The sequence below is a fragment of the Pseudochaenichthys georgianus genome, chromosome 11 (assembly GCF_902827115.2).
Source record: "Pseudochaenichthys georgianus chromosome 11, fPseGeo1.2, whole genome shotgun sequence".
Lineage (NCBI taxonomy): Eukaryota > Metazoa > Chordata > Actinopteri > Perciformes > Channichthyidae > Pseudochaenichthys > Pseudochaenichthys georgianus.
This window is the reverse complement of record NC_047513.1, coordinates 22808181-22832485: the sequence shown is the minus strand read 5'-3', so window position 1 is coordinate 22832485 and position 24305 is coordinate 22808181. Positions and strand designations below refer to the sequence as shown.

The following is a 24305-nucleotide window of genomic DNA, read 5'->3' as shown; positions in this document are numbered from 1 at the left end:
GGTTCCCAACATAGGGCAGGAAGTTGGGGGAATCATACTTCTTCTGCACTATTACACATGTGTTTTATTTTCTGTAGTCATTGCTAATCTCTTGGTAAATCCTAGAGAGTTTTTCCTCTTCATTATTCATCAGAGATTGAATCACAGAACAAAGCTTTGTTAAATATAATAATCTGTGGAAGGAAATATCCTGTTTGATGAAAATCCTGCAATGTATGACTAAGAGTCACAAATATACATGCTTGTTTTAAATAGATCAAAAGACAAAACAACTGTCTTAAAGGATTGGTAGATGTGCATGTTTTACCCATGAAACATGTTGTGCTTTTTTATTCCAGGCAAAAATATGAAAAACGATATGCAACATATAGAAAATTAGAATTCAAACTTTCACGTAATCTGATTTATGCAACTATATATTGTCTGAAACCTTTCACAGTTATGATGGAGACAAGCTGAGTTATAAACAAGCTCGTTTAATGACAGTTGCTTCTGTATATGACACAACACATGGGCCCATTCTCCCAGTCTATGCACCACATGAGAGAGAAGGATTACATAACCATGCCAAATACTACTTTTTTTATTGCATCTTTTCAAAGAATACTTTTATAAGGCTATACATCTGGCTAGAAGAGGAGGAATAGTTTACATGGGAACTTTTGTAATATCTTTCTTTTTATTATATCCCTCTAGTCTTCTCAGACTGCAAATCCATTTTATGAGGGGGAAGGAGAATATTCTTTGGTGCTAATCTGTGATATGAAAAGCTCCTCAGGTTCAGTTTAGAAGATGACACAGCCACCTTTTTCCTTGAAGGGGTTCTTATCCTCTGCAATGCCTTTGAAAAGGATGTCCTCTTCCTCTGCAGCCTGAATGTATGCCTTGATTTCCTCACAGCACTTAGATGTCTAAAGTGAGCAGACAAAGGGGTTGAGACAGTGTTATCTAGACATGTAGCAAATCCTCGTAGAATGAGTTGCAGTTTGTATACTTGCATTTAAACAGGTTGACAATTATACATTTGTGCTTGTCAAGGATTAAAGTCTGACGACTAAATATCTTTACTGAGGTCTTTAAAAAACATGAAGACAGTGACATAACATCAAGGGGGGAAAACTTACCAACCACCTTTCCAGTTTTATTTCAGTTTTAAGTTGGTTTACTTCCATTAGAGCCTTGTCCTTGTCTGTCAGGTCGTCCATGTTTATGACTGGCATTCTCTGAAAAAAACAACAACAAAAAACATTTTCTGCCAAATCCTCACTGCCATTTATAAACACAGATAAAGATCTCTAAAGATTCTTACTCACATGTTTCAGAAAACGTACATTTATGGAATAGAAATTCACTTACGGATGTTTACACGGAGCAGTCCTTCTCCCTTGAAATCCAGTTGAAGAATCCCTCTCCTCTCCCTCAATCTGGGTTATAAAGTAATCTGCAGAAACAATCCTAATCCTCTAATCTGATTAAAACAAGGCCCCTCTGATTATCAAGACAGTGTCTGATGCTTTTAAACAGGACAATTAATTACAGGTGTCTGTTTTGAGTAAAACAAGAAGCTGTATATTGCAGATTACATTTAGATGTAGCTGTTTTTTTATTCTGTTTTCTCTCATATAAAATGGGTTACTGGTTTGCTTAATGTATGAGGTCCCTTTGATAAGAAGGATAATCTGTATTAGCCTTCACCTGTCAAGGTGGATGCACATCTTCATTTTAGTCATGACTGCACGCCAGTTCTCCAGTAACATCCTGCAACAAACAAGTGGGTATGCACATTATTTGAAACCAAACAGCTATATTGTATCATACATTTGTACCTAAATTGACAGATAATGCTGCTTTCAAGTCTAAAGAACGGGTACTTTGAACATTTTAAAGGTGCAAGACATTACTGTTTCCTTTAAATAATGTAAAAGGCGGCAGCAATTATTAGGCAAAAGAAAATAACATATAAAGCACAAGGCTGGAAACGGAGGCGACTGTGAAACCATCAGGGTGTGTGTGTGTGTGTGTGTGTGTGTGTGTGTGTGTGTGTGTGTGTGTGTGTGTGTGTGTGTGTGTGTGTGGTGTGTGTGTGTGTGTGTGTGTGTGTGTGTGTGTGTGTGTGTGTGTGTGTGTGCGTGTGTGCGTGCCTCTGATCCAGTCAGACGGGTACTGGTGGGAACTTGGCAGGATTAATCAGACAAGTGAAATGTTAATGTTTCACAAGAGTGTCTGTCCTTTAAAACAACGCAATAAAGTCTGTGGAAAAATTACAAAGATTATTTGGGGTTACCGTGTACATCATCATGATCATCATCATCACCACCACCATCATAATCATCATAGCCTACTCAGGGACCAGTGAAGACCGAGGGGAATTACACTTCTCTCCATGTGTTGGTTTTAGTTGTGAGGAATACGCTGTTAGTCACAAAATATACGCACTATTACAACGTAAAAACGAGTCTCTGATGTCAATAAGTGAATTCATCACCAATAATCGGGTTAACATGAAGTATTCAATGAGTTATTGAATCCCCGCCCCTCAAGTCCATGGCTGGAAACACTTCACAAAGCTATAAAAAGGGATGTGGCATGGGATGGTCGTCAAAGTGGAAAAGTCTGGAGTTAGAGCAAAAGTTGCACAATGGAGTTTTGCACATTAGCGCTGTTTACACTGTTCTCCTCGTTTTACAACGTGTTAGCGTTGTCACCAAAAGGTAAGCTCACATCATGTTTTATCGTTTCTTCTGTAGTTTGCGAAACTCTTTTTAACATTTTAAAGTCCTGTTGTCCATAATATAACTTCCTGGCTGCGTAAGACCTACGGCTCGCCAGTCTGGCGGCCGTTACGCACAGCTTCTTTACTTCGTGTTTAAACAACAATGTATTTTCTGCTTTCAGCTGTGAAGTGTCTCCTTGAAGTGGACGAAGGACCTTGCAGAGCGGACCTTGAGCGTTACTACTACAACACTATCACCCAAAAGTGCGAGATTTTCTACTATGGAGGGTGCCAGGGGAATGCCAATAATTTCAGGAGCTATCAGGAGTGCCAGAAATCATGTTTCAGAATCCCAAGTAGGTTCTCACTGTAATGATGGTGCTCACTTCTGTAACTTATTAAATATGTGCTAAAGGGTGTGGTTTACTCTTTGTATTGTATATGATAGTGTACGACTGCTATGACAGTTATATTATAGTATAATTTATTCAATACTTTGAGTTTTTCTCAGGATGCTCTGATCCTAATCTAAAATGTGGCTCTTCTTCTTCTTCTTCTTCTTCTTCTTCTTCTTCTTCTTCTTCTTCTTCTTCTTCTTCTTCTTCTTCTTCTTCTTCTTCTTCTTCTTCTTCTTCTTCTTCTTCTTCTTCTTCTTCACAGAGGTTCCCCACATCTGCAGGTTCCCTAAGGAGGAGGGAACATGCCGGGCCCTCTTTAGCCGCTACTTTTTCAACATGACCACCATGCAGTGTGAGCCCTTTTATTACGGTGGATGCCAGGGAAATTCCAATCGCTTCCAAGACCTCACATCCTGCAAGGAGTACTGCAGTCCAAAAAAAAGTTAGTAGACACTTTGTTTACTTGTTCTGCCACTGAGTAATCCTGGAGTGAAACTCACTTTATCCATCTCTTCATGCGTGAAAACCAAGATACAATACATGATTACATTACAACAGTTTGATCTATATTGTTTAGAAAGAAAGAACATTCAAGGTGAACTTAATGCATTCACTGTGTGTGAAAAAAGGTATTTGCTATACCTTTGTGATGCACCATGTCTTATGTCTTGTGTCTTATTTTTCAGGTGTTCCTGTGCTCTGCCTGGACCCTCTGGACAAAGGCAGCTGCTCTGCTTCAATTCCTCGGTTTTATTACAACACCGCCACCAAGATGTGTGATGAGTTCATCTACTCAGGCTGCGGAGGGAGCAGCAACAACTTCGTCACGAGGCAGAGCTGCATGGACGTGTGTGCTAGAAGTGAGTAACAGGTGAATGCATGCAGTGAACTGAAGACGATAATACAAGGAAAGTTTGCACAATTAATTAAGTAGTAATGACTTGGATTGCCAACTATATTGCTAAGTCTATGTCTTCATCAGAGGAAACCAAGGAAGATCTGACTCTTGAATTTGCTGAATTATGAGAAAAGAATGAAAGGAATTGTAATTATAGGTGATCACACTAATCAGTTTTTTTGTTTCCAGGAGGCAAGAAACTCACAAGCCAAGTCAAAGGTCGCCGCAAGAGACGGAACAGAAATAATCGCATCACCTTCTTGCAGGCGTAGATATCTGACGCTCGAGGACTCTGACTCGGACAAGCCCTTAAAGGAAACTAACATTTATTAAACTGGCTTTTTTTAACCAGCTCTTCTTTGTTGTGACTAGAAGAGTTGTAGGGGCACATTTCCACTGTATTTGTATGTAATATGAGCAATTTCAAATGTGATTTATATGAAGGTTGTTACTACTGCACTAATGTTCCTGATGGTGTTTTTTTGATACTGTATGTATGTTATGTATGTTTTGTAATGTAATACATTATGACGATGAACATTTTACTGTTTTATAAGCACATTTTTTGATAAAGATATACAGATTTTTATGAAGTATTGTGGGGTTTTTTGTACTTGAATTCTGCTGATTGTGTTATTTTAAAAATGAACTCAAAATGTGTTGCTTATTACTTCTTCAAAGGGAGCACTTTTAGCATACAACCTCCAGGGGGTATATCTTTATGAGTTTAAACAAAGCATAACAACATTGCAACCAAAAAGAAAACAGGCTTCTCTGGTTCCTTCCTTTTCTCACAGTCACGCTCAGTGTATCTCCAGGCCTCTTCCATTCCTTACTAATGCTGCTGTCTTCTTATCTGGTTATACTTCGCCAGGCACTCAGGCGTATCTCGTCGCTTCAGCATAGCCTTGAATCAGGAAGAAAGCAAACGTGACCGTGGCAGGTTCATTAGAATATTTCCGCATGTTTAGAGAGGAAACTGCAGGTTTTCCTAATAATGTTTTCACAAATGATAGCGGAAATATATTGAATTAAACACCATTATAAGTGTGAATGGGATGCACGCATGCACAAAGCATAGTTAGCTAATGAATGCACTGATTTTCTGCCATGCTCACTTATTAAATGTGTCTTTCCTTTGATCAATATTACCAGTTTTAATGATAAATCAAATTGCTCCAGAACCCTATTAAGGTCACGATGCTATTAAATCAAAGTATTCTGTTTCCAGAACTGGCATAAATCTCTGCTCTGTTTCATCCTATAATAGAATAGATGGTGCGCTATGTGATTTTTCAGACAATAAATATTTATGGGAGATATAAAAGGAAATTGCTAGCCCATCTATCTTGGATATAAATATCAATAAAAGCTAATACATCTGGTCAGGACCTTTGCTATTACAGTAAGAACCAAAGCTAAATCATATAGGCTCATAGAGATATAAGAGAGGATATCATCCTTCTCAACTTCTCTGTCTTTTTGGGGATAGAGGTTAAGCTTTTGTGACATACTGCTCTTTTAGGTAAAGTTTTCTTAACTACAGCAACTTTTCAATAATTAAATATACAATTGATATATATTTAAAGGGTTAGAACAAGCTAATCCCTGATACAGGTCAGCGATAGGTTATTAAATTAAACATGATGATCTATACGAATATTATTGTAACACATATTTTGTTAGGTATAAATGAACCTTGCAGTAACATATTCTCACGGTGTATTTTAATCACCAATGACATGACGAATGTTTGAGATGGTACAGAAGGACACAGCTGGTTAACTTTTAATTATAACAAAGTTCTTTCTAGGACCATTAATGGATGGCATTATGATACTGACCACAAAAGATCTGTTGTAGTGCAGACTCAGAGAGCTCGAGATGAATTGTTCCTGCTCTGGTTATTTTATTAGATACAGGGCATTAGGCAGCATAATTCTGTCCCTCGATGGAGATTAATGGACGTTTATATTGAAACATGCTTCTCATTAACAACATTAGATTATTTGATGTAGGATGTTTGACCATTTATCAGACGGAAATATTGTTTTGTTTAAGTATACTCATTTTAAAAGAGGGTATGTGTATATGTCTATTAACTACTAAACACTTTCTGTACATAAACTATGCTAATTTATCATTTGAATGAACATATATTGCTCTTAAGAGACATTAACATACTGACGCCCCCTGGTGGCAGATGTACATCTCTAACAAGACCTGAAAACAGCACATCTGATACTTCTATTTTGGGGTTTAGGTACATAGGTATTTGTAAAAAATTAAATAAGCAACTCTTCAAGTAAATCGTTTTCTGAATGCTTTCATCAAACTAGTAAACTTCAGAAACAACAGATGTTGCAGCCTGTACACACAGAGAATTGGAGTATATTGGAGTAGCCCACGCCATACAGCTCAGGTGTTGACTCAGCACAATATATTCTATTACAATCAGTGTCTGTGGGTGGATCTGTTTTCTGAAGTGAGTGCTGCCTTCAGAGTACTCTCACGCTCTGGCAGTGTGAGAATATTAAAACCATCGGGTGGAGATCCAGCTTCACTATTTACAACGTCCCTCTCCTTTTTGGCACGTGGCCAACTCATCTTGTGTTTCTCATTTAAGGAAACTGACATTGGAAGATGGTCAAGCAGTAATTGAATATTTTACACCAAAAAAATCAAATGGTATTTCCTAAAAACCAACAGTACCAAAAGCTGATTGTTTTTTCTTTCAATAAACCTTTCAAATAATGTGCCTGTGTCCCCAATGCCAGAAACAGGAAATCAATGTTTCCATTTCAGTTATGACATTATAAGAAAAAACAGCCTGGTCAATATATTGATGGGTAACTTTGTTTTTGCTCATAACAGGATTGGATCAGTTTATAGAAGTTGGTGCTAAATGAAAATAAAGGTTAGATATATATGTTTCTTTATATATTCTGTGTGTCCACTAAATAATGGGTTCTCTACCAGTTCAACCGAAAACTAAATATATTGAAATAACCCTTTTTATTCTTTACATTTAAAATATTATGTGTAGCCCTTTCTAATAGTGTTTTATTTAGTTTGTCTCTATCTTCACTTTTGCTGTAACAATGTAAATGTCCCCTCTGTAGGACAAATCAATTCTGACTCTGAAAAACACATAAGTTCGGCAAAAAAGCTTGTCTAGTCTTGTATAAATATGTTTTTTTTTCTGCTTTCCTATCCTGTATTTGATCTCTTGTCCCTTCAGATTCACAATTAACTTCTTGCTGCATTTAATTGGCAGTACAACTGTGTTTAAAGACACAATCTGCTGATAGAAGTTGGTCATCAGGGTAATAAACTGCATGCAAATGTAAGCGACTTCATATTTTATAAAATGCTATGTTATGCTACGAAATTCGTTATTATTCCGCCGGGTTATTTTGCACCTCTTCTTCTCCCACATTCCACATCGCAGAAACTCCGTTCAAACATCAAAACGTTCAGCTCAGTCGGGAATCGATGGCTATTACTTTTCTTATTCTAACTTTCATAATTCCAGAGATACATCCCATAATTCATCACATTTTTAACATGGAAGTCAATGGAGAAACTCTTCAGACTTCAACAATCTTCATGCAACTTCAACTGCTCCTTCATACTTTCACTCAGAAACCTCATTCCAACTTTAAAATGTTACACATCTTTCTGACATTATTCGTGTAACACAACTTTTAAATCTGATTCTTACTTTTACAGATATTAAACATTGTTCAGACCTTGGTAAAGAGGCCTTCTTCAGATTTATAGTGCATGATGTCACAGCTAGAGTGGAGGACAGATTTAATTTTGCCTTCATACTTTCTTTTAAATCTGCCATAATTCCCAAACCTTACATTCCTGAGACATAATTTTTCATGAAAAACGTAGGAAAACACCTCGTAGCTTGAAAAGTAAATAAAAATTAAGTAAAAAAACTGTCCTTAGACCCTCACATTGTACAAGGAAAAACTTCCGGAGAAAACCCACAGTTTAAAGGGAACATGGGAGAAACCTCAGGAAGAGCAACAGAGGAGGGATCCCTCTCCCAGGACGGACAGACGTGCAATAGATGCCGTGTGTAAATTGAAAAGATAATACATTTGCAACATAGGTAGTCCAAATGTTTGGAAATGCATGTATGTATAATAGGAAGATGAATCCACGAGGATATCCATCCAGGACCTATGATCCAGGACCACAGCCACGACTCAAGATCCAGGGCTCGCGATCCAGGACACAGGACCGCAGGATCATCCATGTCTCCAGATCCCGTCGTATATAGACACCAAAAAGAAAGAAATTTGGGGAAGCTGGGTTAATCGGAACATGAGAGTACACAGGTATAGACAGAGAGAAGGAAGAAGTAAGATGTCCCCCGACAAACTAAGCCTATATCAGCAAAACTAGGGGCTGAATCTAATCAGCCCTAACTATAAGCTTTATCAAAAGGGAAGGTCTTAAGCGCACTCTTAAAAACGGATAGGGTGTCTGCCGCCCGAACACGAACTGGAAGCTGATTCCACAAATGTGGAGCTTGATAAGAAAAGGCTCTGGCTCCCATTGTACTTTTAGAGACTCAAGGAACAACCAACAACCCTGCATTGTTGGAACGCAATGCCCTAATGAATTCTTTAAGGTAAGATGGCGCTTGCCCATTAAGGGCTTTGTAGGCGAGAAGAAGAATTTTAAATTCTATCCTGTGTTCTATAGGGAGCCAGTGTAAGGCAGCCAGAACAGGAGTAATGTGGTCCCTTTCCTAACTCTGGTTAATACACGAGCTGCAGCATTTTGAATCAGCTGAAGCGACTTGACTGACTTCTTGGTACACCCTGATAATAAGGAGTTACAATAATCCAGCCTTGAAGTAACAAATGCATGGACTAGTTTCTCTACATCGTTTTGAGGCAAGATATGCCTGATTTTTGCAATGTTACGTAGATGGAAGTAGGCGGTCCTTGAAATTGATTTTATGTGGGCGTTAAAGGATCAATCCTGATCAAACATAACACCAAGATTCCTTACAGTCTCACTGGAGGACAAATTAATGCCATCCATAGTTAGTATATCTTTAGATAATTTGTTTCGTAGATTCTTTGGGCTAAGTACAATAACTTCAGTTTTGGTCGTGTTTAACATAAAAAAATGTAAGGTCATCCACGTTTTTAAGTCCTTAATGATGATTAATTTCATCAGGCTTGATTGATAAATATAGTTGAGTATCATCCGCATAACAATGAAAGTTTACATAATTATTCTTTATAATATTGCCTAACGGAAGCATATATAATGTGAACAAAATAGGTCCGAGCACTGAGCCCTGTGGCCAGTGGCGGCCGGCCCATAGGGGCGCTGCCCCACCTCTTGCCAGATAAAAAAAAAATATATATATATATATATATATATATATATATATATTTAAAAAATATATATTTAAAAAATATATACGTTTTATATTTTAATTTTTAATGAACAAGGTAAATATCATACAATTGGTATCACAAAAATGTATAATCTACAATACAATCTCGTTTAAAATTGTGTTACGATGTCTAAAGTTACTGATAAGTCACCTGTTTCCTGCCTGGCCTTGCCCATGGCATTAGTTTATCATTACCGGGCAGAGCCCCCAAGCCAAACAGCAGCAACCAGCACGTTGCAAAAGTCTCAATAGTAAACTGTGCTGCCGAAACATAATTTCAGCCAATCAGCGCCGTCAAATATTTTGGTCACGTGGGCGCTCACGTTGGCGCCCATGTTGGCGCCCATGTTGCTTACGTTACGTTGTTGACGTGAGTTGTTTTTTAGACTCGTGAGTGACCAAGGTGACGCAGTATTTGGATGAGAATGGTGTGCAGGTGGAGTCGCCGGAACCTCGGTCCGCCCAAGAGCTACTCTCCAATCCTTTTGAAAGGAGAAGTTTGGGAGATAAATTGATACTTAAAGACCTTGGACCGGACCAACCCGATTTGTATATATCACAGCAAGCTCGTGAAAAAGACAAAACGTATCAACAAGGCTTCTCACATGGCTAGCTGGATGCAAACAGGTAAATGCTATCTTTTGTTTCACATGCTTGCTCTTCAAACAGCCAGGGACAGATACGATCTGTTCAGAAACTAGACAAAAGTTAAACAAGTACAAACCACAGACTGTCTGTGTCATGGAGAATACAGTCGCTGATTTAATTATGTCTGTAGGCCGTTGTTGTGAGTGTGGACAGTCGGAGCATATATAACGTTAGCTTAGCCAAGCTCCATTCAGGAAACAAGCATTCTAAAAGGTTTTTCGCCTGCCGTCTGTCTGCAGACTTGTCAAAGCATTAATTCATGGTTTTTACTAACCGGTATCAGTATGTTGTTACGTCGGCATCATTTAGAAACGTGTATTACAATTTAATCACGGTAAAATATGTTCATGTTGTTGTAGTTGTAGCTCCCGAGCCAGCGCATCTTGTTTTAATGATGCGAGTAAACACAGCTGGCAGCTGCGGTGAAACTCGAGCGACTAGAGCGATGCGATAGGAGCGTTGAGAGCGAAGCGAATATTCGCATCGCGTCCGGTCTGAACGCAGCATAGCGAGCTCCGCGCTGCACTGAAAACGCGCCATTACATCACCAGAAGTCCTAATTTAAGGGGTCATTTCTCCCAAAAAAAAATGTTTTACTCACTCTATCAATAGCCCCACCAAAAATATTTTCCACCAGCCGCCACTGCCTGTGGCACTCCATGGCTAACTTTGGTTTGCGTGGAAGATTCATCGTTAACACGTACAAACTAAGAGCGTTCAGATAGATAGGACCTAAACCAGCCTAAAGCAGTTCCCTGTATGCCAACTAAGTGCTAGTCTTTGCAATAAGATATCATGGTCGATAGTATCAAATGCAGCACTGAGATCGAGCAAGACAAGAATAGAGACAAGTCCTTTGTCTGAGGCTATTAGAATGTCATTTGTGACTTTAACCAGAGCTGTCTCTCTGCTATGATGTGTTCTAAAGCCAGACTGAAAATCTTCAAATAAATCATTGTTTTTTAAGTAATCACACAGCTGTTTTGCGACCGCTTTCTCAAGAATCTTTGAGAGGAACGGAAAATTAGAAATAGGTCTATAGTTAGCTAAAACCTCTGGATCGAGGTTGTGCTTTTTAAGAAGCGGTTTTATCACTGCTACTTTGAATGATTGTGGAACATAGCCTGATAATAAAGACATATTCATAATATTTAATAAAGAAGTGCTAATTAATGGAAAAACTTCCTTCAACAGCTTAGTTGGAATTGGGTCTAACATGCACGTTGATGGTTTAGAAGAGAGAATCATTGAATTTAATTGTTCAAGGTTAATGGCTGAAAAGCATTCTAGTTTACTATCTAGTGTAATATTAGAACTTACGTTTCCGGGAGTTGTTGATAACACTATACTGGTCAAAGGCAAAAGGTCATTAATTTTGTTTCTAAAAGTAACAATTGTATCGTTAAAAAAGCACATAAAATCATTACTACTGAGTGCTATGGGAATAGAAGGCTCAATCGAGCTGTGGCTCTCTGTCAGCCTACAGTGCTGAAAATAAATCTTGCATTATTCTTATTCACTATTAATGAAGAGTAGTAGGCTGCTCTCGCTTTACGCAGTGCTTTCTTATATTCATTGAGAGTAATATGCCAAATTAAACGAGATTCTTCAAGTTTAGTGGAACGCCATATCCTTTCAAGTTGTCTCGACTTTTGCTTTATTTTGCGGGTTTCGGCATTATGCCATGGAGCTAATCTATGTTGTTTTATTTTCTTCTTTTTCAAAGCAGCAACAGAGTCTAATTTTATTTGCAGCGCATCTGTAGCACTATCAACAACATGATCAATTTGGGGTGGTGTACATTTTGTATAAGTTTCCTCCCTTACATGCAGACATGCTATCGAGTTAAGTATTGGTGGACAACAACTTTCAACATGTCTCCATTATACCCCATTATAAGTTCAGCCTCATCGTTCCCCACCACAGCAGCCGCACACCTTTAGTTAATCTGCCAAAAAGGTCACATTATTAACCAGAAAGAACACCAAAAGTACACTTCAGATGCTCAAGTTCCTTGACATGCTTCACGCTTTGAAATTTCACCGATATCTGTTACGGTTCTTCAACAAAACGTTCACATGTAAGAGGTTTATCTCTCATTCAAAACAATGAAAATGCTCTCCTCTCACTGATTACTGCACATCACCATGGAAACCTTTGATCTCTGGTTAGCTCAAATATAAACACCTGTGTCATGGAACACGATGATGTCATAACTCCAACTGACATGCTCAGAGCAGCAGACTTCAGATAATGGTTAATGGTCCTGCCCTCAACAGCTCTACGTGTCAATTATGCGGTGTCATCATATGCTGTTTCCATGGAAACGCATCGCTCGCCATAAAACATGATGTCGCTGTAACTCCAATGGACACGGTCCGATCGTCCCCCAAACTTCGCTTGTATATCACTGGTCCATGCCTCAACAGCTTTACGCCAAATCTGAGATCTCACCATAGGCTGTTGCCATGGAAACGCATCCCTCGCCATTAAACACGATGTTGCTGTAGCTTCAATGGACACGGTCCTGTCGTCCCACAATCTTCACCTGTATATCACCTCTCCATGCCTCAACAGCTCTACGTCAAATCTGACATCTCACCATATGCCGTTTCCATGGAAACGCATCCCTCGCCATAAAACACGATGTTGTCGTAACGCCTATATGAAAAGGGTCAAAACAGCACCACACTTCAGATAATGGTTAACGGTCCAGCCCTCAACAGCTCTACGTCAATTTTGGGGTTTCATCATATGCCGTTTCCATGGAAACGCATCCCTCGCCATTAGTGCTGCTTACCGGTATGCCAAACCGGTACTTGGACTCGCAAAAATACTAGCATTTACGTATATTCTCCTTTTTGTTCTAAACCATCTAAAACCTTCCATAGAATCGAGAAATTTGCGCTAAGAAAAGACGAAAAACATCGTGTCGGCTTCTGATATGGCGGCCATTACTGAACTCACGAAGTCTCGCAACATTTCGCAACTGCTAGCGAGATCTGTGTGACGTCAAGGGAAGCTAGCAATGTGATTGGCTTAGACATAGTGTCTTGAATCTTGACAGGCCACAGTCTCCTCACTGTCCGAGTGACATAGATGATAGAGTTAACTATGTATGACATTTGTATTAAAATTGTATGTATGTACACTGGGTTAGGGTTAGATACAAAAATATAAATGCAACACTTTTGTTTTTGCTCCCATTTTTCATGAGATGAACTCAAAGATCTAAAACATTTTCAATATACACAAAATAACCATTTCTCTCAAATATTGTTCACACATCTGAAAAAATCTGTGATAGTGAGCACTTCTCCTTTGCCGAGATAATCCATCCCACCTCACAGGTGTGGCATATCAAGATGCTGATTAGACAGCATGATTATTGCACAGGTGTGCCTTAGGCTGGCCACAATAAAAGGCCACTCTGAAACGTGCAGTTTTGCTTTATTGGGGGGGTCTGGGGGGGTCCGAAAACCAGTCAGTATCTGGTGGGACCACCATTTGCCTCACGCAGTGCAACACATCTCCTTCGCATAGAGTTGATCAGGTTGTTGATTGTGGCCTGTGGAATGTTGGTCCACTCCTCTTCAATGGCTGTGCGAAGTTGCTGGATATTGGAAGGAACTGGAACAAGCTGTCGTATACGCCGATCCGGAGCATCCCAAACATGCTCAATGGGTGACATGTCCGGTGAGTATGCTGGCCATGCAAGAACTGGGATGTTTTCGGCCTCCAGGAATTGTGTACAGATCCTTGCAACATGGGGGCGTGCATTATCATGCTGCAACATGAGGTGATGGTCGTGGATGAATGGCACAACAATGGGCCTCAGGATCTCGTCATGGTATCTCTGTGCATTCACAATGCCATCAATAAAATGCACCTGTGTTCGTTGTCCATAACATACGCCTGCCCATACCATAACCCCACCACCACCATGGGCCACTCGATTCACAACATTGACATCAGAAAACCGCTCACCCACACAACGCCACACACGCTGTCTGCCATCTGCCCTGAACAGTGAAAACCGGGATTCATCCGTGAAGAGAACACCTCTCCAACGTGCCAGACGGCATCGAATGTGAGCATTTGCCCACTCAAGTCGGTTACGATGACGAACCGGAGTCAGGTCGAGAGCCCGATGAGGACGACGAGCATGCAGATGAGCTTCCCTGAGACGGTTTCTGACAGTTTGTGCAGAAATTCTTTGGTTATGCAAACCGATTGTTGCAGCAGCTGTCCGAGTGGCTGGTCTCAGACGATCTCGGAGGTGAACATGCTGGATGTGGAGGTCCTGGGCTGGTGTGGTTACACGTGGTCTGCGGTTGTGAGGCCGGTTGGATGTACTGCCAAATTCTCTGAAACGCCTTTGGAGACGGCTTACGGTAGAGAAATGAACATTCAATTCACGGGCAACAGCTCTGGTGGACATTCCTGCTGTCAGCACGCCAATTGCACGCTCCCTCAAAACTTGCGACATTTGTGGCATTGTGCTGTTTGATCAAACTGAACATTTTAGAGTGGCCTTTTATTGTGGCCAGCCTAAGGCACACCTGTGCAATAATCATGCTGTCTAATCAGCATCTTGATATGCCACACCTGTGAGGTGGGATGGATTATCTCGGCAAAGGAGAAGTGCTCACTATCACACATTTTTTCAGATTTGTGAACAATATTTGAGAGAAATGGTTATTTTGTGTATATAGAAAATGTTTTAGATCTTTGAGTTCATCTCATGAAAAATGGGAGCAAAAACAAAAGTGTTGCATTCATATTTTTGTTCAGTGTATGTAAATCACTATGTATGTACTATGTACTGTATAATGTACACATGTAGAGTTGTAGAAAAGACATGGTGTACAGAAAGTACAGTACACTCTGACTGTACACAGTCTGATAGTATACATACTGTATAGTAGGTGTGTAACAGTGTAATGCGTATAGTCTACTCTACACTCTACCTTTCAGCAAAGTTTTAGGGATTTAGACTCAGTCAGCTCAGGGACTGTTTGGTTACTTTAGTTTGGTAAATGAAATAAATGATTGAACTTTGTAGTAATTCACTGTAGTTGCTGTCATAAGTCATTTGTAGACTAAGTGGCAAAAAGTGTTTTTTATACATTTGTACTTCGTAGAGAAATGTAGACACAAGTTGGAAGGGAGCACAATAAACCTGACGAGTTTGAATTTGAGTTGATTATGAGTTTATTTTCAATTGATAATTAGCTCACAATAAGTTCACTTTAGTTACTCACACAACTTGACACAAGCCATGGGTTCAGGTCCGGACTTATAAGTCCGGACCTGAACCTGAACCTCTGGACTTGAGTCCGGACCTGAACCTGAATGTGAGTCCAGGTACGCAGCACTACTCGCCATAAAAGACAATGTCGCTATAACAGACGATGTCTCTATAACTCCTATGAAAATGTTCAAAAAGTGCTCAAACTTCACATGTGTGCTAACAGTCCAGCCGTGAAGACATCTACGGGACAGTTTTAAGATTTCTTCAAATGCCGTTGCCATGGCAACACAATGCTCGCCATGGAACACGGTTCTCATAACTTCAGTGAAAATGCTCCAAACGGCCCAAGACTTCATAGGTTTGGTAACGATGCAGCCATCCACGCATCTAAATGTATTATGGGATGTCATCAAATGCCGTTGGCATGGCGACAGATCATTCGCCATCAAGTTTGCAGTTCAAATATTCTGCTGCTTTTCCAAGCCTTTTTACTTTCTTTTCTTCTCTCATCACACATTCAAGCCCCCAGTCTTCATGTATCATTTCAATCTAAATTCTTCACTTTCTTCTTACACATTACATTTCAGCATAGCAGTTTAGCGTCAGCTTTTCAGCATAAAGCATTCCCACTAGCAATTTCTTCAGGAATTGCAGCATTCTCTAGTTTAAGATACATTTCTTATCTGTAGTTTGGTCTTTTTAAACTGTAAAGCCAACAGGTCACCCCCTCTTTCAGGTAACATTGAACATCTCCACCCCCCCCCCCCTTTTCTTTCCTCTGATTGATGTGTCTGGTAATGTGAATCTTGGCTTTTCTAAATCTCCACTGACCATCAGGCTGCTAAACACACAGTGCTGATAATTAAACATGTCAGAAAATCCACACTTCTGAATATTTGGAAACCCCAGCAGATTAATAATTGATTTGCAGAGAAATGCCAACACAAAGAGATTAATTTGTCAGCGTGTGTTGTGGGTGCATGTTCATGTAGACGAGGTTTACTAATAGTCATTACACTACCTTCCCGATTCTGGAGTCCTAATGTAATTTCACCCTGCCTTGACTCCGGTAGTGGTGCGGCAATTACATTTTGCGGTGAATAATAATGAATACTGTGAATACTAATCAAGACTTTTTTGTGTAAGGGTTCTAACCTAAAGAATAAGAGTATGACATTTTGTTGTCACTATTGTCCAAATCGTACGCTCTCTTCACTGGTCTTTACTACAAAAACCATCCTGTGCTTTTGTTGTTTCACAATCCCAAATAGCTGGCAGCAGATGACTCATTTTGCCCTCACCTTCCAGAATCTTTTTCCATCAAGGTTGGGAAGATTAAAAGCGATTTGAGCAGAATGAACAAATACAGATGCCTATTTTCCCTAAAGCCATGATTTTTCTCCTCCTTCCGGCACAGTTGAAAAGCTCTGAAATAAGATAAATAAAAATAAAGATTTAAATCTGAGCGGGAGGTTCTTCCTCTCTGCCTGTGCGCTTCAATTACCAGCTTCCAAGAGGTCAAAGACTTCATATAAAGCTCCCTTTCAGCACTTCTTTCACAGTGGCACAATTGAATTTGAAGCTTAATAATGGGTTTTTAATATATATTCAATTTAGGAAAGCTGACCCACCATATGCTGCCCACAAGAGTGTTTAACAGGAGGGGTGAACATTGCCTGAGTGAGCATGTTGTATGCAAAATCTGAGAGAGGGAAAAATCTGTCCTTTAGGATACCTGCTGAAAACTTTATTATTATGATTATATTAATAAAATTCAATATAGATTGGTGAGTGAATAAGGATATGAGCAGACTCTTATTTCAATAGAGATGAGAATTATAATAACCAACTGATCACACTGCCTAGACGAGTTTCACTAACTTAAATGTGGTGCCTGAAACACCTCCATTGGACTCCTTTGTTTACTTCCGTAACATAGTGACATCACTATGTAACTCTCGGGATTCTATTGGAGCTCCAACTCATTATACATGATAAACTAAGGGGCGGGACATACTGGGCTCTTGCTTCAGACAGAGGGTGAAAAGAGGTGCTGCAGCACAGGCAGTATGAGAAAAATAAAGAGCTTTTTGAACATTAAAGCATGGAAACATGTCACAGTATTGGAACAAAATACAAATATGAACCTGAAAGGAGTGCATTTCATGTACTTCTTAAAGAAAAGGATGTTCGATAATATAATCCACACAGTAGACACAAGCTGCCAACACATTATCAGTTATCAACCCAGCACTCTTAAACCAATGCTACCTGGGTACAGCAGAAAGATGCTGACATCACATTTTCTATTATAAAGTTGAATGTGTTAGCAGTTGCACAGTACGCATCCAGCAGATACTTGGCAACATCATCACTCAGTTGGAGTTGAGTTGTTGGACATATGTTGAATGTCATTGCAGTGTTCGAACTTCTCTTGAGTTTCCGTTTTGGTATTCATCAACTCCTAAGGGAATTACATGGTTACATGCTCCACTATGTTAACAGTCACTACCTTTTCTGTCAGCTGTTTGGTGCTTGGCAGGTTGAGGTAAAAGTAGTGAAAGTTAACCAAACGATGGTCTTACAATAGAGACATATGAATATAACTAATTCAATTTTCAAATAATCTACCCTGTATTAGAATTCATAAATGTTCTTTCCATAATATTTTTCATCTTTCATGAAGCTGAGCAGCAGAGTCATTATATCATTTAGAGACGAATAGCAAGGCAGCCATGGGATCTTCCTGGAAAATAGGCATAATTCCTGACTCACTCCTCGAAATCTACATAAAAAGCAGACAATTAGGAATGTAATGTTACAGACAGTAGACAGTCTGTTATGAACGGAGTCGGACAAGAATAAGGTTAGAGAGATGTTTGTATTTTTTGTATTGGCTGTTTAGAGACTTGTATCCAGGTGTAGATAAGTGGAAATAAAGAAACAAATCTGTAACTAAAACAGAAAATGTATTGGCTTTCCTTCTCCAGAAATCAGTGCTACCAGGAGATTCACATTATTTGCTCTATTGCAGGGTTAATCCAATCAATTTATGTGTGCAGATATGCCTGTCAGATATAGATGACGATACTTATGTTGTTGTCATCTTTATTTGTCCACTCCTGTCCCCCTCTCGTCTTTTCTGCTGGTTTGTTTGCAGATCTCCTGGCTTTAGAGATGACAGCCTCATCAAGTCTTTCACTGTTATAATGTGTTATAAGTATGCAGAAACATGTACAGATTTTTCTGTGCGCTTGATTGTGTATTTTTTGATAACAAATAAGTGTTCAATTTGTGATGACAGGAACTGCAGACAAACAGCTGAAGGTGTTGTTAGAAAGTGTATAGACAATTTTGTGCAACAAAAATTAGGAACAAAAATTAGGAACACTTCCTGTTTTCAAGATACTCCAAAGCTGTTCTGTTTTGTACATCACCAGCTATCTAAATGGTAAGCCTGACTACCAGGCCTCAAATGACCAATCGACCTGCTAGGTGAGTGCTTTCTGCTCTCAGTGGTCTTGTTATAAACATAACGTATGGGTGCTGCTTTTATCAAAACCAGCGGTAATGAGATAACATGATTTCACAAAACACTACAGCATTTCACAAAACACTACAGCATTTCACAAAACACCACAGCATTTCACAAAACACCACAGCATTTCACAAAACACTACAGCATTTCACAAAACACAACAGCATTTCACTAAAAACCACAGAATTTCACATTGGACGGAAAGGGTATTCCTTTAGGGAGAACACTTCTTGTTTGTGATTGGACCAAGCCAGCCAGAGAAGCACTGCTGTGATTGGTTGTTTTTGCTGTCAGCATCCGACAGCGCAACATGTCCACTCTCAACACATCAGCCGTTAGCTGTTAGCACACAGAGCTCACAGCTCCTCATATCTGTTCAGAAACTGGACAAAATGTTGACCAAGGACCAGGAGTGGCTGGATCAAGTTAGCTACCTAGCTAGTAGCTAGCATGTTAGTTAGCATTACAGCCTTGTCATTTTTATTAGCCTTAATATGAAGTAACATTAAGTAACCCAAAATGTTAAACAGTAAGAGTCATATTTCGTGAACCCTTTGAAGAGTACTGTCACCGGTGTGATCATTCTATAATACACAATTTAAGCCCGGGGGAGAAATGCTAACGCTAGCATCGGCGATCGCCGATCTTTTCTACTTCATGCTATCTGCACACATGGTTGACATTAAACATTAAAAAGACCAGGCAGTTCAGAGAGAATCAAAGGAAGGCAGGCAGGCAGCTTTGCATGACATTCTTCTGGACGTGTTTCATTGTGGTGATAGTGAGGGTAGTCAATCGATTTGTTGACAAGACAGTAGTGACGGCCATCTTGGTGACGTGTGTTGTTCTGCGAGACCAGAGATGTAGTTCATTGAGCGTTTCACACAAACAAATGTGTTACTTCACAGTTTTACGACACATTATTTTTTTTTTGACTTGCAAAATTATCTTTTAAATTAACAAACATCATATGTGTAATCCGTGGCACAATTCAAACGGGATTGAAAGATAATCTTTCTCTCTCCATTGACTTCAATACATAATTTTTTCGAAATAAGGTCCCATGGAGGTCCCCCGGAAGGGGAGGGACTTCGCCACTCTATATAGAGGCAAAGTCCCGCCCATCTACTTCCGGTCCATGGGACCTTATTTCGGAAAACATATGTATTGAAGTCAATGGAGAGAGAAAACGTATCTTTCGATCCCGTTTGAATTGTGCCATGAATTACACATGATGTTTGTCAATCTTAAAAAATCATTTCTGAAGAGTTTATCGCCGGCCACTAGAGGGCAGCGTCTCACTGCTGTCGCTGACCGGATATGCCGTTCTCTGACCCGGTAGTGCCGAGCGGCCATTTTAGTTCGAACATTGTTCCTTCACTCCACCTCGAGTTGAGACGTTCATCCACTCATTCATGTAGGATTGTTTCCACTATTGTTTGGTGTGTCTATACTTTGTGTCGTTGTATATATTTGTGTTGTGTTGGTGATGACACGCATGGATGTAGTACTTTGTCAGCTTATCTTGCTGCATTGCTCTGTTTCAGGGTGTCGTCATCCTTGTCAATAAACTACCGAAACTGACATTGAGGAGTGTGTTTCTTCAATTTCCATGTCAAAAAAGTCCCAGTTTGTCTTAAAACTGTTGAAATATAAGACTATGAAAAATACGCAACTAGAAAGACTATAAATCCCAGAATCCCGGTCCTGCATGCTGGCTCTTACGGAACCGACTAAATCCCCTTGTGTGTATGTACAGCTCTCAACATGCCTAGAGTAGTGATTTTCACCTCTTTTAATACTTTTCGCCTCATTCTGAAAGAAAGAAGTGAAATGTGACAACGTGATGGCCGTCTTGGTGTGTGGTGCGAGACGGGAGATGTAGTTCATTGCGTGGTTTCACACAAAAAAAGTGTTACTTCACAGTTTTACGACACATTTTTATTTTTTTGACTTGCAAAATTATCTTTTAAATTGACAAACATCATATGTGTATTTCGTGGCACAATTCAAACGGGATCGAAAGATAATCTTTCTCTCTCCATTGACTTCAATACATACTTTTTCCGAAATAAGGTCCCATGGAGCTCCCCCGGAAAGGGAGGGACTTCGCCTCTCTATTCAAACAAGGCGCGGGGGCGGGGCGTATCTCCATGTAAATCCTATCGGAATCGGATCGATCAGGCTAAACTAACCTGTAGCTGCTCCGTCCACATTCACAACAACATCATTCAGACATAAATAAAGCAGCGACTGTATTCGCCATGACATAGACAGTCTGTGTTTTGTATATGTTTAACTTTTGTCCAGTTTCTGAACAGATATGAGGAGCTGTGAGGTCTGAGTGTGTGCTAACAGCTAATGGCTGAGGTGTTGGGACATGTTGCGCTGTCGGGTGCTGACCAATCACGAAGCGTCATTTCTTGACTGTCAGCAAAAACAACCAAGCACAGCAGTGCTTCTCTGGCTGGCTCTGTCCAATCACAAACAAAAAGTGTTCTCCTAAAGGAATACCCTTTCCGTCCAATGTGAAATGCTGTGGTGTTTAGTGAAATGCTGTAGTGTTTAGTGAAATGCTGTTGTGTTTTCTGAAATGCTGTAGTGTTTAGTGAAATGCTGTGGTGTTTAGTGAAATGCTGTGGTGTTTAGTGAAATGCTGTAGTGTTTAGTGAAATGCTGTTGTGTTTTCTGAAATGCTGTAGTGTTTAGTGAAATGCTGTTGTGTTTAGTGAAATGCTGTTGTGTTTAGTGAAATGCTGTGGTGTTTAGTGAAATGCTGTTGTGTTTAGTGAAATGCTGTGGTGTTTAGTGAAATGCTGTGGTGTTTAGTGAAATGCTGTGGTGTTTTGTGAAATGCTGTTGTGTTTTGTGAAATGCTGTTGTGTTTTTAAAAATGCTGTTGTGCTTTCTGAAATGCTGTTGTGTTTTCTGAAATGCTGTGGTGTTTAGTGAAATGCTGTGGTGTTTTGTGAAATGCTGTTGTGTTTTTAAAAATGCTGTTGTGCTTTCTGAAATGCTGTTGTGTTTTTAAAAATGCTGTTGTGTTTTCTGAAATGCTGTTGTGTCTTGCACTTCAGGGCCACCATACCATCTTACCTACATTCACTTTAGAGGGCCCACTGCTGACAACCATGCCACTTTAAAGTCTACAGAGCCATTTACAAAAGTAGATCCTAAATATCCAGCATGTCTTCAGATATATTCAGTTCTCCTCCACTAAAAAACATAAAAAGGCTGTTTCCACCTTGATCAACAGAAGAGGGAAAGTGTGTCTGCACTCACCTTACAGGTGCCCCTGGAGTTGTCTTTGAAAACAAAAAAGTTGTACTCACCAAAATACATTGTATGTATCCTTGATGTCAAACAAACGTGATGAGAGCATTATTTTCCCATGAAATATATTAGCAGTTGAGTTTTTCCAAGTATTTAAATACAGCATTGTTTACATCCATGTTTGTTAGTATTCTTCTTCTCTCCTTTCTTTGCTTTTGCAGGACATTTTGGCGTGTTACTGCCACCTAGTGATCAGTGGAAAAGAGTCACACCTGTATTGAGGCACGTGTTAAACAAAATGGGGACCAACTCTTTGAAAACAGCCGGAAAGGGAGGGACTTCGCCTCTCTATTCAAACAAGGCGCGGGGGCGGGGCGTATCTCCATGTAAATCCTATCGGAATCGGATCGATCAGGCTAAACTAACCTGTAGCTGCTCCGTCCACATTCACAACAACATCATTCAGACATAAATAAAGCAGCGACTGTATTCACCATGACATAGACAGTCTGTGTTTTGTATATGTTTAACTTTTGTCCAGTTTCTGAACAGATATGAGGAGCTGTGAGGTCTGAGTGTGTGCTAACAGCTAATGGCTGAGGTGTTGGGACATGTTGCGCTGTCGGGTGCTGACCAATCACGAAGCGTCATTTCTTGACTGTCAGCAAAAACAACCAAGCACAGCAGTGCTTCTCTGGCTGGCTCTGTCCAATCACAAACAAAAAGTGTTCTCCTAAAGGAATACCCTTTCCGTCCAATGTGAAATGCTGCAGCGTTTTGTGAAATGCTGTTGTGTTTTCTGAAATGCTGTAGTGTTTAGTGAAATGCTGTTGTGTTTAGTGAAATGCTGTGGTGTTTTCTGAAATGCTGTAGTGTTTTCTGAAATGCTGTAGTGTTTAGTGAAATGCTGTTGTGTTTAGTGAAATGCTGTGGTGTTTTCTGAAATGCTGTTGTGTTTAGTGAAATGCTGTTGTGTTTAGTGAAATGCTGTTGTGTTTAGTGAAATGCTGTTGTGTTTAGTGAAATGCTGTGGTGTTTAGTGAAATGCTGTTGTGTTTTCTGAAATGCTGTTGTGTTTAGTGAAATGCTGTTGTGTTTAGTGAAATGCTGTTGTGTTTAGTGAAATGCTGTTGTGTTTAGTGAAATGCTGTGGTGTTTAGTGAAATGCTGTGGTGTTTAGTGAAATGCTGTTGTGTTTAGTGAAATGCTGTTGTGTTTAGTGAAATGCTGTGGTGTTTAGTGAAATGCTGTGGTGTTTAGTGAAATGCTGTTGTGTTTAGTGAAATGCTGTTGTGTTTAGTGAAATGCTGTTGTGTTTAGTGAAATGCTGTGGTGTTTAGTGAAATGCTGTTGTGTTTAGTGAAATGCTGTTGTGTTTAGTGAAATGCTGTTGTGTTTAGTGAAATGCTGTTGTGTTTAGTGAAATGCTGTAGTGTTTAGTGAAATGCTGTTGTGTTTAGTGAAATGCTGTTGTGTTTTCTGAAATGCTGTTGTGTTTAGTGAAATGCTGTGGTGTTTAGTGAAATGCTGTTGTGTTTAGTGAAATGCTGTTGTGTTTTCTGAAATGCTGTGGTGTTTAGTGAAATGCTGTTGTGTTTAGTGAAATGCTGTGGTGTTTAGTGAAATGCTGTAGTGTTTAGTGAAATGCTGTGGTGTTTAGTGAAATGCTGTGGTGTTTAGTGAAATGCTGTGGTGTTTAGTGAAATGCTGTTGTGCTTTCTGAAATGCTGTTGTGTTTTCTGAAATGCTGTTGTGTTTTCTGAAATGCTGTTGTGTCTTGCACTTCAGGGCCACCATACCATCTTACCTACATTCACTTTAGAGGGCCCACTGCTGACAACCATGCCACTTTAAAGTCTACAGAGCCATTTACAAAAGTAGATCCTAAATATCCAGCATGTCTTCAGATATATTCAGTTCTCCTCCACTAAAAAACATAAAAAGGCTGTTTCCACCTTGATCAACAGAAGAGGGAAAGTGTGTCTGCACTCACCTTACAGGTGCCCCTGGAGTTGTCTTTGAAAACAAAAAAGTTGTACTCACCAAAATACATTGTATGTATCCTTGATGTCAAACAAACGTGATGAGAGCATTATTTTCCCATGAAATATATTAGCAGTTGAGTTTTTCCAAGTATTTAAATACAGCA

The 24305-nt window shown here is 39.6% G+C and overlaps 2 protein-coding genes across 7 annotated transcripts; one reads left to right on the top strand and one right to left on the bottom strand.

The window, feature by feature from the left end:
- Positions 1–429: 429 nt before the first annotated feature.
- On the bottom strand, positions 430–22318 carry gngt1 (guanine nucleotide binding protein (G protein), gamma transducing activity polypeptide 1). 5 transcript variants are annotated; one of them, XM_034095165.2, is made up of 5 exons: positions 22216–22318; positions 1696–1758; positions 1357–1455; positions 1125–1223; positions 430–911 (listed from the first exon to the last, which is right to left on the bottom strand). In XM_034095165.2, the coding sequence occupies exons 4-5, from the start codon at positions 1218–1220 to the stop codon at positions 786–788; spliced, it is 222 nt and encodes a 73-aa protein (XP_033951056.1). In that variant the 5' UTR covers positions 1221–1223; positions 1357–1455; positions 1696–1758; positions 22216–22318; the 3' UTR covers positions 430–785. The 5 variants fall into 5 exon arrangements, with proteins under 5 accessions (XP_033951056.1, XP_033951054.1, XP_033951053.1 ...); XM_034095163.2 differs by lacking the exon at positions 22216–22318 and adding an exon at positions 3754–3843; XM_034095162.2 differs by lacking the exon at positions 22216–22318 and adding an exon at positions 2285–2606.
- On the top strand, positions 2593–4602 carry tfpi2 (tissue factor pathway inhibitor 2). Of its 2 annotated transcripts, none has more exons than XM_034095160.2 (5): positions 2593–2711; positions 2896–3069; positions 3374–3553; positions 3798–3971; positions 4199–4602. In XM_034095160.2, the coding sequence occupies exons 1-5, from the start codon at positions 2639–2641 to the stop codon at positions 4279–4281; spliced, it is 684 nt and encodes a 227-aa protein (XP_033951051.1). In that variant the 5' UTR covers positions 2593–2638; the 3' UTR covers positions 4282–4602. The 2 variants fall into 2 exon arrangements, with proteins under 2 accessions (XP_033951051.1, XP_033951052.1); XM_034095161.2 differs by having other exon boundaries at positions 3798–3982; positions 4199–4286.
- Positions 22319–24305: the final 1987 nt, after the last annotated feature.